Source organism: Colobus angolensis, unplaced genomic scaffold (genome assembly GCF_000951035.1).
Source record: "Colobus angolensis palliatus isolate OR3802 unplaced genomic scaffold, Cang.pa_1.0 Scaffold116, whole genome shotgun sequence".
Classification (NCBI taxonomy): domain Eukaryota; kingdom Metazoa; phylum Chordata; class Mammalia; order Primates; family Cercopithecidae; genus Colobus; species Colobus angolensis.
In genome coordinates this window covers 5,984,582-6,001,002 of record NW_012112697.1, presented here as the reverse complement: position 1 = coordinate 6,001,002, position 16,421 = coordinate 5,984,582, and the positions used below count along the sequence as shown (strand labels likewise).

Genomic DNA, 16,421 nt, shown 5'->3' with positions numbered 1-16,421 from the left:
AGGCATGAGCCACCACACCTGGCTAATTTTTGTATTTTTAGTAGAGATGGGGTTTCACCATGTTGGCCAGGCTGGGTCTCAAACCCCTGACCTCAAGTGATCCACCTGCCTGGGCCTCCCAAAGTGCTGGCATTACACATGTGAGCCACCGTGCCTGGCCTCAAACATAAATTTAAAGCCCCACTCTTACCCACTACCTAGGTTTAGAAGATGCTACTAAACTAAAGCCCCGCTCCTCCCCTTTCCCTGCTGTCCCTCCCTGGAGGGAATCTTCTTGAAGTTCAGGAGCATCACTGCCAAGCAAGTTTCCATTTTTTCTCTTCATTCAACAGATATTTGTTGAGGGTCTTCTATACACACCAGGCACTGTTCAGGTGCTAAGGTATGGCACTGAAAAACACAAGCGAAATCCCAGGAAATATTGAATACCTCTACTACTTATGCAAGTGTGTTGTGCATGTTTAAGTATTACACAAGGCTGGGCGTGGTGGCTCACGCCTGTAATCCCAGCACTTTGGGAGGCCAAGGTGGGAGGATTGCCTGAGCCCAGGAGTTTGAGACCAGCCTGGGCCACATGGCAAAAACCTGCCTCTACAAAAAATACAAAAATTACCCGGGTGTGATGGTGTGTGCCTGTAGTTCCAGTTACTTGGGAGGCTGAGGTAGGAGAACTGCTTGAGCCTGGGAGGTGAAGATTGCACTGAGCTGAGATTGCACCATTGCACTCCAGCCTGGCCAGCAGGAGTAAAACCCTGTCTCAGAAAAAAAAGAACATGTGCCTACAACTAGGTGTTGCCAAAGTGATTACACCAACTGGGCAGACCAGCAAACCAGTTCCCACTTCCCAAAGATCTTGTGGCTCTTTAATTTTTTTTTTTTTTTTTTGAGACGGAGTCTTGCTCTGTTGCCCAGACTGGAGTGCAGTGGCACGATCTCGGCTCACTGCAAGCTCCGCCTCCCGTGTTCACACCATTCTCCTGCCTCAGCCTCCCAAGTAACTGGGACTACAGGCACCCACCACCACACCTGGCTAATTTTTAGTATTTTTTAGTAGAGATGTGGTTTCACCATGTTAGCCAGGATGATCTCAATCTCTTGACCTCATGATCTGCCCGCCTCGGCCTCCCAGAGTGTTGGGATTACAGGTGTGAGCCACTGTGCCCAGCCCTGGCTCCTTAAGTTTTGTCAGACTCAAAGGTGTGAAAAACCTAACCCTGTTTTCTTGTTGTTGGTTTTTGTTTGTTTTGTTTTTGTTGGGTTTTTTTGAGTCAGAGTCTCGCTCTGTCACCCAGGCTGGAGTGCAGTGGCGCGATCTCGGCTCACTACAACCTCCTCCTCCTGGGTTCAAGAGATTCTCCCGTGTCAGCCTCCTGAGTAGCTGGGATTACAGGCGCCCACCACCACACCCGGCTAATTTTTGTATTTTTAGTAGAGACGGGATTTTGCCATGTTGGCCAGGCTGGTCTCGAACTCCTGACCTCAGGTAATCCACCCACCTTGGCCTGTTGGGATTACAGGCATGAGCCACCGTGCCTGGCCTCTATTATTGTTTCTAGTTTTCTTGATATGAATGTTTAGATCATTAATTTAAAATCTTTTTTTGTTTCTACTATATACATTTAAAGCTATAAATTTCCCTTTAAACTATTTCAGCTACATCCAATAAGTTTTGATATTTAATGTTTTCATTGTTATTTAGGGATGTTTTTTCTATTTCCAATCATGATGTTGTCTTTGTTTGTTTTGAGACAGAGTCTGGCTCTGTCACCCAGGCTGGAGTGCAGTGGTACAATCTCAGCTCACTGTAGCCTCAACTTCCTGGGCTCAGGTGATCTTCCCACCTCAGGTCCGAAGTAGATGGGACTACAGGGGTATGCAACCATGCCTGGCTAATTTCTTGAATTAGTATTAGAGAAGAGGTTTTGCCATGTTGACCAGGCTGATCTTGAACTTCTGAACTCGCATGATCCACCCAACTCAGCCTCCCAAAGTGCTGGGATTACAGATGTGAACCACCACACCTAGCTGTGATGTTGTTTTAGATTTTGAAGTGTATCTTTAAGTTTCTGAACTATGTTATCTTCTTAATTTACTTGTAAATTATTCACTTTAAATTTCATTGCACTGAATTCATAGAATGTGGCCTGTAGGATGTGTTGATTCTTTGGTATTTGTTGAAACTTGCGTAGTGGTCTAATGTGTGGTCTTGCTTTGTGGTTTGCAGAAGTCCCATGCATTCTGAAAAACAATACATGTTCTTTAAGTGTTGGATACATGTATATGATCACATGTTCACATCTGCCTGCTACAAGCCAGTCTTGTACATGTAATTTTTAGTCTCTACTAGAGAGTTTGTTTCACTTTTCTTACATATTGGCCATTGGTGCTATTTCCAAGTTGTCGCTGATTCTAAAGGTCAGCCACTTGGGTTGGGCTCAGCAGGGAGGTTTTTTTTTTTTTTTTGAGACGGAGTCTCGCTCTGTCCCCCCGGGCTGAAGTGTAGTGGCCGGATCTCAGCTCACTGCAAGCTCCACCTCCCAGGTTTACGCCATTCTCCTGCCTCAGCCTCCACAGTAGCTGGGACTACAGGCGCCCGCCACCTCGCCCGGCTTGTTTTTTGTATTTTTTAGTAGAGACGGGGTTTCACCATGTTAGCCAGGATGGTCTCGATCTCCTGACCTCGTGATCCACCCGTCTCGGCCTCCCAAAGTGCTGGGATTACAGGCTTGAGCCACCGCACCCGGCCAACAGGGAGGTTTTCTGGTCTTGGTTGGGCCCACTCATACGCCTGTAATCAACTAGGGGGCTGGCTGGGAGCTGGCTGTGGTTCATGTGTTGAACCTTTGTGGTTCAAAAAGGCCTCTAGTGGTTCATCTGTGTTCCATGAGGCCTTCCAACCTCCACCAGGCTTTACTGAGCTTGTTCATGTGGTGGCTGAGCATGGTTCTATGAGAATGAGTAGAAATGGCAAGGTCTCTTAAGGCCAAGTTCAAAATCGGCTCAATATCACTTCTGCTGCATTCTGGTGGCCAACACCAGTTATAGGGCCAGCCAGATTCAAGGAGCAAGGAAAGAGACACCTCTGCTTGCTGCAAAAAGCTGCAGAGTCACATTTAAAAGAGTGGGCTAGTGCAAGAAGTGAAGGGTTGTGGTCATAATGCAGTCACAAGGCCCTTGATGTCCCAGTCTTTTTTTGGCTAGTCCCCTCCACCCATCAACGATCTCCCCTCCCTTCAGGTATCTGCTAGCCCGCCCCTCTCCATTCCCCTCTCAACTAAGAAAGCCTTCATAGGCCGGGCATGGTGGCTCACACCTATAATCCCAGCATTTTGGGAGGCTGAGGCAGGCGGATCACTTGAGGTTGGGAGTTCGAGACCAGTCCAACATGGAGAAACCCCATCTCTAATAAAAATAGAAAAAAAATTAGCCAGGTGGGGTGGCAGTCGCCTGTAATCCCAGCTACTCAGGAGATTGAGACAAGAGAATCGCATGAACCCAGGAGGTGGAGGTTGTGGTGAGCAGAGATCATGCCATTGCCCTGCAGCCTGGGCAACAAGAGTGAAACTCCATCTCAAAAATGAAAAAATAAAAAATAAAAAAAGCCTTCCTGGACTATTCCCACCCATGCTTCTACCCCTGCCCAGGACAGCTGCTGCTCCTGAGCCCCCAAGGAGGTGAGGGAGCCCTCTGCCCACCTGGATGATAGTGAAAGCTGTGTTCCCCTCGCCAAGCGTTCACAATAGGGTTTCTGATCCCCTGTGTCTCCTGTAGCTCGTGTGGGCCACCTCAAGCCAGCTGGGCTGTGGGCGGCACCTGTGCTCTGCAGGCCAGGCAGCGATAGAAGCCTTTGTCTGTGCCTACTCCCCCGGGTAAGCCCTGCTACACCCTCTGCTGGGATGTCTGGGAGGCAGGGAGGGGCGCTTTCACTGAGGGTGAGATGCCCCCCCATCCACCTGAAAGTAAAGTCCCTGACGCCTTCCTCTGCACCCTTGGTGGGAGAGGGGAGGAGAGGAAAGGCAGAGGGTGCTGAAGATTGTGGCCATGCAGAAGGTACTGCTCTGTGGATGCCCCTTCCTGGGTACCGGTCCTGGTATCAGGGCGTTTGTCCAGGATTCGTTGGGAGGTCATCTCTTCTCTCCCAGGAAACCTCTCTATCTCACCCAGCTCCCTGACTCTCTGGCCAGGCCGCAGGAACTGTAGGGGCCAGGGGGGCAGGCAGCAGGGACCCACCACTGCCTTGCCCAAGGCCAGGCCCTCCCACACCCTGTGGTGCCTGCTCGTCCTCACAGAGGCAACTGGGAGGTCAACGGGAAGACAATCGTCCCCTATAAGAAGGGCACCTGGTGTTCGCTCTGCACAGCCAGCGTCTCGGGCTGCTTCAAAGCCTGGGACCACGCAGGGGGGCTCTGTGGTGAGTGCATGAGGGCTTGGTCTGGTGACCCTGGGGTAGGGGTGGCAGCATCCTACTGGGCTGTCCCAGAAGCCCTGGCCCTCAGCACCCAGGGAGGCTCCTGCCCGGCCTGCTGGGAGGAGACCCTTTTCTCGGAGTCCCCTCCTCCTCTGACCAGAGGTCCCCAGGAACCCTTGTCGCATGAGCTGCCAGAACCACGGACGTCTCAACATCAGCACCTGCCACTGCCACTGTCCCCCTGGCTACACGGGCAGGTACTGCCAAGGTGAGGGCACCGGAGCCTGGGTGTGCCCAGCTCTGCTCTTGCGGCACGTCCTGGGGCTGCTACACTTCCTGAGTCTCAAGGGTGTTAGGGGTGCTGACCGTGTACTCCCTGAGTCTGCCCACTGCATAGCACTGGCTATTTGCCAGACCCTGAGCTGTGCAGGAGATTCACAGTGAAATCAGGTTCAGCCCCTTAGGCTTTGGGAGGAGGACAGAATTAGGATCCATAAGTGGATTCCTGCCCCACTGCCCCTCAACCCTAACCCACTCTGTGACCATGGGCAGGTCACCTCCAAACTCCAATATGCCTCACTCTACAATGGGAACCAAACCAAAGACACCAGGCATGCCAGCAATCAGAAGCCTTTGTGGGTTCTGTCTCTGGGAGGGGTATTTTTGCTATAGTTGGCATCCCCTGGATGTTCGAGGCCTTTGGGGGGCAGCATGGGGTCCAGAAGGCTGGGGGCTGAGCCTCTGCCCCACTGCCCTGCCCTGGCAGTGCGGTGCAGCCTGCAGTGTGTGCACGGCCGGTTTCGGGAGGAGGAGTGCTCGTGCATCTGTGACGTCGGCTACGGGGGAGCCCAGTGTGCCAGTGAGTCCTGCCCCGGGGCCCCCAAAGAGCCAGCCCCTCCCAAGACCCCCTTCAATGGGGCATCAGCTCCCAGGAGCCCACTGTGTACCTCTTTCCAACTAATTCAGTGACAACATGTTGAGAGCTTGAAACCGGCCACAGCATGGATATTTACACCAAAGAAATTGGCAAATGCTACAAACCGTGGATTTTTTTTTTCTTTTGGGAGAGAGCAAGCTCAATGTTCCACACTTACCAGCACACTCCTGACCCTCACCACCCACTCTTTTGGAGCAGGTGGCCGGAGGAAGGGGCACCCTGAGCTTAGCTCCCTGGCAGGGCAGGAAAGGGCAGCGATTCTGAAGTCCACACACAAACTCAGGCTCCCCTACCCCAGCCAAGGTGCATTTTCCCTTCCACACCTGTGACCTGAGGATCGACGGAGACTGCTTCATGGTGTCTTCAGAGGCAGACACCTATTACAGAGCCAGGATGAAATGCCAGGTGACGGTCACCCCTACCTTCCCAGGGACCCCCCCGGGCCTCAAGTGAGGGTCTTAATGGAGGAACCCTGGAGTGAGAGACGGTTTCTGCAATGTCTCTGACCTCACCCTGTTCATCAGCATAAAGCAGGGGTCATGGACTCCGAGGCTTATAGAAGCCAGGAGGTCACTTACTGACCTGAGGGGCCAAGGTCAAGGCCAACCTCCATCTAAGGGAGTTCCAGCCACTGGTTGCCTTGCAGGAGGGAATGCAAGATCAGAGTGGCCAGAGCTCGGGGCTGCTCAATAAAACCAGCAGCTCAGACTTCCACTGGCAGCTCTCGAAACCACAGTTAATTTCTGGGGTTGGCAATCAACTCAGATATATTGAAGACACCGTGCAGGTGAAACAGAACATCCTCAGGGGCCAGACCTTGCCCGGGCCTGTGGGCTGCCAGTCGGGCCCCTCTGCACAGGGAGAAGAGAAGCAGATGTGAACAGAAGGGACTCCTGCTCTTGGAAGGGAGGCTGTGCGGGCTGGGGGTGATGACAGCCTGGCCAGCACACACACATGACATCCTCGGCCATGGGCAGGGGTGGCAGGAAGGGGCAGCCTTCCTCGGAGCCCTGCCTATGTGACCTGGGGTGGGGTTACAGAGGAAAGGTGGGGTGCTGGCCCAGATCGAGAGCCAGAAAGTGCAGGACATCCTCGCCTTCTACCTGGGCCGCCTGGAGACCACCAACGAGGTGACTGACAGCGACTTCGAGACCAGGAACTTCTGGATCGGTGAGTGCCCGGCTGATTGGGGGTGTGGCGAGTAAGGGGTTGTGATGCCCCACCCTGCTGCAGAAACCCTGGGCTGTGGCAGCTGCCAGCAGATGGTGAGGGTGTGGTAAGGGCCTGGAGCCCAGAGCGGGGCCGGCTGCTCACCCCCTTTCCCGGGGAGGGCCCAGGTAGGGAGCACATGGGGGCTGCCAGCACTGGCAGGAGGGGCCAGAAAAGCAGCTGGCAGCAGACTCCAGGGTCTGAGTGGGCCGGGGGACCTCTGGCCATGGGCCAACCTTGACTATCCCGGCTCAGGGCTCACCTATAAGATTGCCAAGGACTCCTTCCGCTGGGCCACAGGGGAGCATCAGGCCTTCACCAGTTTTGCCTTTGGGCAGCCTGACAACCAGGGGTGAGTGTGGGGTGCCTCCCTCCCCTGGGCCTCCTTCTCACTCGGGCCTGCCTGGCAGAGCCCCCAGGCTACACTGAAGAGCCCCCCGCCCCATCCTGTTGCCTGACTGGGTCCTTTGAGGGTCTGAGCCTTCCCTGGTGCCTGCCCAGGTGCCAGAGACTTGTGGGCACAGCTGGTGTGGGCCAGTGCTGTGGTGAGGGAGATGCAAGCCGGAAGGCATGTCACGTGGGAGAGAGGGGCCCAGGAAGCCTCCATCCATCTGTCCATCCCCAGTGTCCCCTGGCTGTGACTCCATCCCTCCAACTCTCATCCACTCACCCCTCCCTCCGCATGCCCTCTGACTGCATCAGTTACACTGACGCCAGCATTCCTTAGCTGTCACCCCCTCTGCAGTCATTCACAATACAACCCTGCACTTGTGCAGCCACCAGCCATCCTGTACCAAGAACCCACTGGTCATGTGGCCCCACCCTGCTCTTCAAAGCCCAGGAATGCCCAGGGCTGGGGTGGAGGTGGTCCTGCTGCCAAGCCACCAAGGGCTCCAGTGATTTTAGCCAGCCCTCCTTGCCAGCAGCTGGCCTGTGCCCCTGGCCTATTGCCTGGAGATAGTCGGCCTTGTTGGGTTCCCAGGTATACCTCTCAAGTGGGGCTGTCTATTCCAGTCCACGCCGTCCCCACGGGCTGGTGTGGCTGGGTGCTGCCATGGGGTAGGCAGAGCTGCTACCCCAGGAAGGGGCTTCCCTGAGAAGTAGTCTGGGAAGCAGGGATGGGGGCTCGGGGATGGGCCTGGTTCCCAGCAGCCCCATCTGCAAGTGGGGGCCCTGGAGCCCCTGAGATGCAGGGTCCTGATGGCTGGAGAGTTTAGGCCTCTCCCAGACCCCTGACTCCACTCTTCCCTCCTGAGCACCACACCCTGGCCTGCAGGTTTGGCAACTGCGTGGAGCTGCAGGCATCAGCTGCCTTCAACTGGAACGACCAGCGCTGCAAAACCCGAAACCGTTACATCTGCCAGTTTGGTGAGGGCCTTCCTGAGGCTCCCCTTCTCTGATCCCTGTCCCTGGGGGTGCTGCTGACCCGGTCCAGCCTGCAAGGGTATCTAGGTGGCAGGTTCAGAGCGGGTCTGGGCACACGGGGCCATGGAGGATGCCCTGCTCAGGGCCTTGTACCTGTGGGCTCCTGAGCCCAGAGGGGCAGCGACAGGCCCAGCATCACACAGCAAGGCCACACAGGCAGGACTAGAGCTGCAGCTCTGCAGGGAATTTCTCCAAGGACCCTCTCCTCCTGTCATGAAAGCTACTGCCTGGGAACCTGTTGGGTTCCTCGGTGTTCCTGGGAGCCCCATGAACTATGGTGGAGGCAGAGGTGAAACCTGGCATGGCACCAGCTCCCAGCAGCCCCTGCTAGAAAGGTCGGGAGCATCACAGGAACCACGGCCATGGGCACTTCTAGACTGAGCGCAGCAGGGCCCCCATTTTGGGACTGCCTGGGCTGCCATCGAGCCCTGCTCTCTTCTGCTTCCTTCCAGCCCAGGAGCACATCTCCCGGTGGGGTCCAGGGTCCTGAGGCCTGGCCACACGGCTCCCTCGCCTGCCCTGGGTGCCCCGGCTCTGCTTACCTGTCTGCCCACCTGTCTGGAACAAGGGCCAGGTTAAGACCACATGCCTCATGTCCAAAGAGGTCTTAGACCTTGCATTCTGCCGGAAGTTGGGCAGAGAGAGGCATGGAGGCCAGTGAGGGCCAGGGAGTGAGCATTAGATGCTGAAGGAGAAGACACCGCCAGTGGTCCAAAGAGGCTGCTCTCTTCTACCTGGCCCAGGCCCTGTGGGGCAGCGGAGCTTCCCTGTGGCATGAACCCCACTCGGTATTAAACTAAGTTGTGAATCAGCTGAACCTGTGCATGCTCATTTCAAAGGGAAATTCAGATGATCCAGGACCACCCTGGAGAGACCAGAGGGGGCCTGAGGCTTCACTGCAGAGGCCTCCACCGACCTATTCCCTTTCCTGGTCGCCTTCATGGTCCAGGACACTCTCTGGAAGTTCTGGGGCTCCCCAAGAAAAGGAAGACCAGACTCTGCCTCAGCGAGGGGCAGTTCTCATGGCTGGGCCCAGGCAGGCGGGGTATTAATGGAAGCTGCTCTGGATGTTTGGGGGAGACGCGTGTGTCTTGCCCCCACTGGCGGAGTGTCATCGCACCTGGACCGATGGTGGTCAGAATCTGTGCAGTCCCGCTCCCTCACCCAGCTCCTCAAACGTCACCGCACAAGAAGTTATCACTATCCCAGTTTAGGGCTGAAGAACTGAAGGCACAGAGAGATTGACTTGCACAAGATCACACAGCTGGGAGTCAAACCCAGTGAGTCTGGCTGTCGTCTATTTATTTATTTTTCTTTTTGAGACAGGGTCTCGCTCTGTCGCCCAGGCTGGAGTGCAGGGGTGCAATCAGGGTTCACTGCAGCCTCGAACTCCCAGGCTCAAGCGATCCTCCTGCCTCAGCCTCCCAAGTAGCTGGGACCACGGGTCCACACTGCCGCGCCACACTAATTTTTGTGTTTTTTGTAGAGACGGGGTGGCACCATGTTGCTCAGGCTGGTCCCGAACTCCTGGGCTCAAGCGATCCGCCATCGTGGGCCTCCCAAAGCGCTGGGGTTCCAGGCGCACAGCCCCGTGCCAGCCTAGTCTTTCCCTCTCCCACTGCTTCCCAGGGCTTCGCCTGTCTAAGCGGGCGCGGGCGGCTGTGCTGCGTCCCGACTCAGCGCGGACCTAAGCGGGGCGATCACACAGATGCCTCCAGCTCTCTCTACCGCCCCCGAAGGCGCTCAGCCCTCCCGGGCCGCGGCCGCAGGGTCCGGAGAGGCCGCCCTGCGCATGCCCGCGGGAGGTGGGTGGCCCGGGCGCGCGCTGCCCGAGGCCTGGGGGCGGTGGGGGCAGCACGGGTTGGGCGGCCGAACCGCGACCTTCGCACCCAGCCCCACGCCAGGTTGGGGACCGGACGCGCCGTCGTGAGTGGAGCGGGTGCAAGTGTCCCTGGGGACCAGGGGCAGACACCGGTGCGGGACAACCTGCTCCCCAGGGGGTCCGCAGGCCACACCCAGAGAAACGGGGGCGCCTCCAGTCACCGCCGCGGTCCGCCCCATTCCGAAGTTTTGACCCCCTGAATCAGCGTCGGGGCAGGGATCCGCGTGGGGTGCGAGAGGCTGGGAAACTGGGGAGTCCCGGGCCTCCTCTGGAGCCGCCCGCCCTTGGCTGGCTGGTCCTCCTCTTCCGTGGCTCCCGCCTGGCTGGGCCCTGAGCCGCCCTCGCTCCCTCCCCGCTGCAGCCTCCCTTGCGTTTGTCACTCGCTCTGCTAGGCTCTGCTTCTGCCTCCGCATGCCCAGGGATCCGGAGGAAAACACGGACCATGACATCAAAAGGCCTTGGCAAAGGAATCATGATTATTGTGATACAGGAAGATTCTGCACCTCAAAGGGGACCCCTGTAGTGAGTTTTGGAAAACGTACAAAGCCTGACTTACAATACGTTTGTATCTGTGGTGTTTCATCTGGGAACTTACTTTTCCTTGATAGGGTAAGCTCTTCTCACCCAGAGTATGTCCCTCAGTCTGTAAAATTCCGTGGTGCCCTACATCTATTAGGGGAGTGAGGAAGGGCAGTGGGCATTGGATCTGCTTCTTAGAAAGCCCCCACCTGTGTTTAGCTTCTGTCAGAGGCCTTTGCACCAGAGCAACTCCATCTTGAGTAGGCGCTGAGTAAAATGAGACCGAGACCTACTGGGCTGCGTTCCCAGACGGTTGAGGCATTTCTAAGTCACAGGATGAGATGGGAGGTTGGCAGTAAAGCAGTAAAGAAGCCGGCCAAAACCAACCAAAACCAAGATGCCGATGAGAATGACCTCTGGACATCCTCACTGCTACACTCCCACCAGTGCCATGACCGCTTACAATGCCGTGGCGACGCCAGAATGTACCCTACATGGTCAAAAAGAGGAGGCATGCATAATCCAGCCCTTGTTTAGCATATCATCAAGAAATAACCATAAAAATGAGTAACCAGCAGCCCTGGAGGCTGCTTTATGGAGTAGCCATTGTTTTATTTCTTTACTTAGGCTGGAGTGCACTGGGGCGATCTCAGCTCACTGCAAGCTCCGCCTCTCTGGTTCACCCCATTCTCCTGCCTCAGCCTCCCCAGTAGCTGGGACTACAGGCACCCACCACCACGCCCGGCTAATGTTTTGTATTTTTAGTGGAGATGGGGTTTTACCGTGTTAGCCAGGACAGTCTCTTCTGACCTTGTGATCCGCCCGCCTCAGCCTCCCAAAGTGCTGGGATTATAGGCATGAGCCACCCCGCCCAGCCCTATTCCTTTACTTTTTTTTTTTTCGAGGTGGCGTCTCACACCTGGCCTCCAATATGTTTATTCGTATTGCTGAGGTAGCGGATTGCTTGAGCCCAAGAGTTTGAGGTTGCGGTGAACCATGATCATAAGCTGTATTTCAGCCTGAGAGAGAGATTGAGACCTTGTCTCACAAAATAAAAGTTAAAAAGTCCTTATCTGGAGGTCAAAGAGACGAGTACAAAGATCTTCTAAGTTGGTTCCTAGTCCGGCAGTGTCAGCATCACCAGAGAACTTGTTAGGCAAATTCTAGGCTGCCCCAACCTACTGAATTGTAGACCCTGAAGAGGGGGCTATCTGAATTTTAACAAGGCCTCCAGGTTTGCATGCTCAAGATTGAGAACCACTGGCAAAAGCAAACAATTTTGAGTCTGAAGTCAGCCCACCTGGATTTGAATACAGGCCGTGCTGCTTAATAACTGTGATTTAGAGCGAGTTAGTTACTTAACAGCTAGGTTGACCAGTTGTCTGAGTTTGCCTGGCACTGTCCTGATTTCAGCATTGAAAGTACTACATTAGACCAGGTGTGGTGGCTCACACCTGTAATCCCAACACTTTGGGAGGCCGAGGCAGGTGGATCACGAGGTCAGGAGATCGAGACCATCCCGGCTAACACAGTGAAACCCCGTCCCTACTTAAAAAATACAAAAGAATTAGCCGGGTGTGCTGGTGGGTGCCTGTAGTCCCAGCTGCTGGGGAGGCTGAGGCAGGAGAATGGCGTGAATCCGGGAGGCAGAGCTTGCAGTGAGCCGAGATTGTGCCAGTGCACGCCAGCCTGGGAGACACAGTGAGACTCCGTCTCAAAAAAAAAAAAAAAAGAAAGTACTACATTAATGCGGTGGCTCACGCCTGTAATCCCAGCTTCTCAAGCTGTCCCTGTGGAATCCTCAATATCAGTACATTCATCCCTATCTAACACCCCCTTCCTCCTCACCCGTCCTGCACCCTCAGAATTCATTCTCAGATCAGCTTCCCAGATTTTTGCCAATATCAATTAAAAAAAATTTTTAGCCAACCATATACTGTAAGCCAATATCAATTAGCAAAATCTTTTGTTTCTTTTGGTGATTCAGTATCTTCTCCCTGGAGTTTTTGGATGATTCAGTACCCTCCTAGATTTGCAGGGATCTGACTTGTTATTTAATTCTGGAGAAAATGAGGGGTGGGGCTTATAAGCAGACTCCTTTGCTCCTTTGCGGCAGGGTCGTTATAGGGAAATTCTAGCTGCCGGCTAGCTCTGCTCATGAAAGGCTCTTCCTCTCTCAAGTGAAATGCGGAAGAGGGAACCCAGGCTGACTGAGGTCCTGACATCTTCTGCACCTGGCTTCTCAGGTCACCCAGGGCATCCAGGTGACCAGCTTGGGGAGCAGGAGATGTAGGCCGGAGGAAGAGGATGCAGCCCACCCTGGAAGTAGCCGCCGTCCCTCCCGTCAGTGTGGCTAGGCTTTGTGTCCCCCCACCCAGATCTCATCTCGAGTTATAATCGCCACATGTCGAGGGACGGACCAGGTGGAGGTACTTGCGTCGTGGGGGCAGTTTCCCCCATGCTGTTCTCGTGACAGTGAGTGAGTTCTCACGAGATCTGGTGGTTTTAAAGCATGGCAGGTCCTCGTTCTCAGGCCCTCCTGACTGTCCAGTGGAGGAGGTTTCTGCTTCCCCTTCATCCATGGTTGTAAGTTTCCTGAAGCCTCCCCAGCCGTGCGGAACTGTGAGTCCATTAAACCTCTTTGCTTTATAAATTGCCCAGTCTCGGGTTTGTTTTTTGTTTTTTTGAGATGGAGATTTGCTCTTGCGGCCCAGGTTGGGGTGCAGTGGCGGGATCTCGGCTCATTGCAACCTCTGCCTCCCGGGTTCAAGCGGTTCTTCTGCCTCAGCCTCCCGAGTAGTTGGGATTACAGGCATGCGCCACCACGCCCAGCTCATCTTGTGTTTTCAGTAGAGAGGAGGGGTTTCACTATGTTGGTCAGGCTGGTTTCGAACTCCTGACCTCAGGTGATCTGCCCACCTTGGCCTCCCAAAGTGATGGGATTACAAGCAGAAGCTACCGTGCCCAACCTTGGATGTTTCTTTATGGCTGTGTGGAAACAGACCCACTCATCGCTGCAGGCCACACCTCAGCCACACAGAACACCTAACTTGCCGCCAGAGAGTTTCTGCCACTAGGATCTTCAGAGTGACAAAGACGGAGGATGCTTTGGCTGGCAAGGTTGGCTGAGGAGGGGACAGGGAGTGCTAGGTACCTAAGGCTCCCCTATCTTTCCATACAGCCTAATTTTAATGGTCTCTGGTCTCCACACTTCACTGTTGACCAGATAAAGACCTTTCAAGGTGTAGGTCCCCTTGGTCATTCTGTAACCATTGGATCAAGTTTTCAGTTCATTTTTTCTGCTCTCTCAGCCTCTTGCTTTCTCAGCTGCAAAATATTGGCACAATCAAGTTTTCTTCTTTTTTTTTTTTTTTGTGGAGACAAAGTCTCCCTCTGTCACCCAGGCCGGAGTGCAGTGGTGCGATCTCGGCTCACTGCAACCTCCGCCTCCCGGGGTACAAGCCTGAGTACCCTTCTGAGTACCTGGGATTACAGGCACCCGCCACCACACCAAGCTAATTTTTGTATTTGTAGTGGAGACAGGGTTTCGCCATTTTGGCCAGGCACACTCCGGTTTTCTAACCATGCCTTGAGCCAAGAATTTGGATTCTGAGCTTGTCTGTCTTTTCATTTAAGCTGTGTGGCGCTGTTAACATGACCGCCCTGCCCAGGAGATAGTGACTTCAGTGTAGTCTTTATCCTCTTCTATAGCAGGAGGCATTAGGTCCCCCAAAGCCTTGCCTTTGACGGGTACTTTGTTCTAGGGGACAGTGGGATTAGCTGTCTTGCCAGGGCGCGCCATGGGGCTGCTGGTGTCCTGTTCCTTAATACCAGATGGATTTTCACTGTCCTCTGGCCGCTTTCCAGCCTTCAGTTGCTCCTATTTCCTTTGGGGCTTCTTGCTCTGTCCAGTCCTGGTTCTATTTTTCTGAGAATATAGGTTCTTAGTTTTAAGCAACAGAAAATTCTGGCAACTCTAAGCAGAAAAGAAGTTTGTCAGAGGTACTGGCTAGTTCCCAGAAGCTCTGAAAGGGTCAGAAAATCACATCTGGAAGAGGCCATTGGGCAAAGCTGGCCGGATGAAGACCCCTGTGCTGGCACAGAAGCTACAGTTGGCACCCCCGAAGGGGGACAGAAGCCGCCACCTGTGAAAGCTGGATGTAGTTGCTGCCGCTGTCACCATCAATTTTTGAGATGATGCTTCTTCCTGTCTGCCACTTTAATTCAAAGTGAAGGCCAGGTGCGGTGGCTCATGCCTATAATCCCAGCACTTTGGGAGGCCAAGGCAAGAGGATCACTTGAGGACAGGAGTCTGAGACCAGCCTGGGCAACAGGGTGAGACCCCATCTAGCCAAAAAATAAGAAGAAAAAAAAAAATAGCTGGGCATGGTGGCATGTGCCTGTTGAGAGGCTGAAGTGGCAGAATCACTTGAGCCCAGGAGTTCAAGCCTAAAGTGAGCTGTGATCACACCACTACACTCCAGCCTGGGTGACAGAGTAAGACCTCTGTCTCTTAAAAACAAAACAGGCTGGGCATGGTGGCTCATGCCTGTAATCCTAGCACTTTGGGAGGCTGAGGCAGTGGGATTGCTTGAGCCTAGCCTGGCAACATAGTGAAGCGCCATCTCTACAAAAAATACAAAAATTAGTGGGCATGGTGGCACGCCTGTAGTCCCAGATACTCAGGAGGCTGAGGTGGGAGATTGTGCCACTATACTCCAGCCTGGGTGACAGAGTGAGATCTTGTCTCAAAAAACAAAACAAGAAAAACAAAGTTGTGTGTATGTGTCTGATTGGAAGAGCTAAGTCAGTACCCAGGCCCAAGCCACCAGGGAAGGGAGGCAGAAAAAATGTCATTTTCAGCTTCTTTCAGGTAAGGCAAGCTCTGTCTCAAAGTCTGGGGACACCTGTAACACGGGAAGGGCATTCAGATGTGGGGTACCAGAATAATGGCTCATACCCACTGCAGTAAGCCACCTTGGGTTGGGCGTGGTGGCTCACGCCTGTAATCCTAGCACTTTGGGAGGCCAAGGTGGGTGGATCACCTGAGGTCAGGAGGTCGAAACCAGCCTGACCAATGTGATGAAACCCCGTCTCTACTAAAAATACAAAAACTAGCCAGGTGTGGTGGCAGGCGCCTGTAATCCCAGCTACTCGGCTAGGCTGAGACAGGAGAATTCCTTGAACAAGGAGGCAGAGGTTGCAGTGAGCTGAGAGGGCGCCATTGCACTCCAGCCTGGACAACAAGAGTGAAACTCTGTCTCAGGGAAAAAAAAAAAAAAAAGCCACCTGATCTGGGACTCAGCCTAGAAGTGCTGGCTTCGTCAGCCCCATGTTCTGACCAGGGCCTCACCATTGCATTCCGTGCAGGGTGAAGTGAGTAGAGAGCAGCCTGGTGTGAAGGCAGCAAGGCCTGGAGCTGGCAGGACCAGGCCCTGCCTGCATCTGGGTGCCCTGAGTATCTGTGATGTCATCTAACTTCTTGGAACAGGGTATTGGTCACGGCACAGGGGAGTGAGATCTCACTGCTTTCTCAAGTTCTCCATGCAGCCCTGGACACATCTGTTAACCGTTCTATAAGATGCGGGTATTAATAGCACCTGCTTTGTGAGATGATTGTGAGGTTTAAATGAGAAGACGAGGTTGGGCACCGTGGCTCATGCCTGTAATCCCAACGCTTTGGGAGGCCGAGGTGGGTGGATCACCTGAAGTCCGGAGTTCAAGATCACCCTGGCCAATATGATGAAAGCCAGTCTTGACTAAAAATAACTTCTTTGCCCAGTTACCTTGTCTTTTTGGGGGATGGGGGTGGGGAGACAGCTCCTCACTCTGTCACCCAGGCTGGAGTTTAATGGCGTGATCACTGTACCCTCAGACTCCTGGGCTCAAGCAATCCTCCTACCTCATTCTTCCAAAGAGCTGGGATTACAGGCACGAGCCACTATGCCTGGCCCAATTTCTTTATTCTTTCTTTTTTTTTTTCTTCCTTTTATTTTTTTGAGAGAGTTTCACTCTTGTTACTCAGGCTAGAGTGCAATGGC

General features: G+C 54.1%; 1 protein-coding gene across 3 annotated transcripts in view; it reads left to right on the top strand.

Moving 5' to 3' along the window:
- Window positions 1-8,655, top strand: part of LOC105526323 (C-type lectin domain family 18 member A) — a 13,708-nt gene extending 5,053 nt beyond the window's left edge. For 2 of the 3 annotated variants that reach the window (XM_011962283.1, XM_011962276.1), the window contains 10 exons: window positions 3,772-3,869; window positions 4,290-4,411; window positions 4,569-4,676; window positions 5,175-5,267; window positions 5,644-5,750; window positions 6,386-6,515; window positions 6,810-6,906; window positions 7,569-7,613; window positions 7,831-7,922; window positions 8,432-8,655. In XM_011962283.1, the coding sequence (XP_011817673.1) occupies window positions 3,772-3,869; window positions 4,290-4,411; window positions 4,569-4,676; window positions 5,175-5,267; window positions 5,644-5,750; window positions 6,386-6,515; window positions 6,810-6,906; window positions 7,569-7,613; window positions 7,831-7,922; window positions 8,432-8,469 (930 nt within the window). In that variant the 3' untranslated portion in view covers window positions 8,470-8,655. The remainder of the gene's footprint in view (window positions 1-3,771; window positions 3,870-4,289; window positions 4,412-4,568; window positions 4,677-5,174; window positions 5,268-5,643; window positions 5,751-6,385; window positions 6,516-6,809; window positions 6,907-7,568; window positions 7,614-7,830; window positions 7,923-8,431) is intronic. The other variant, XM_011962290.1, reaches the window with a different exon arrangement.
- The last annotated feature ends 7,766 nt before the right edge of the window (window positions 8,656-16,421 follow it).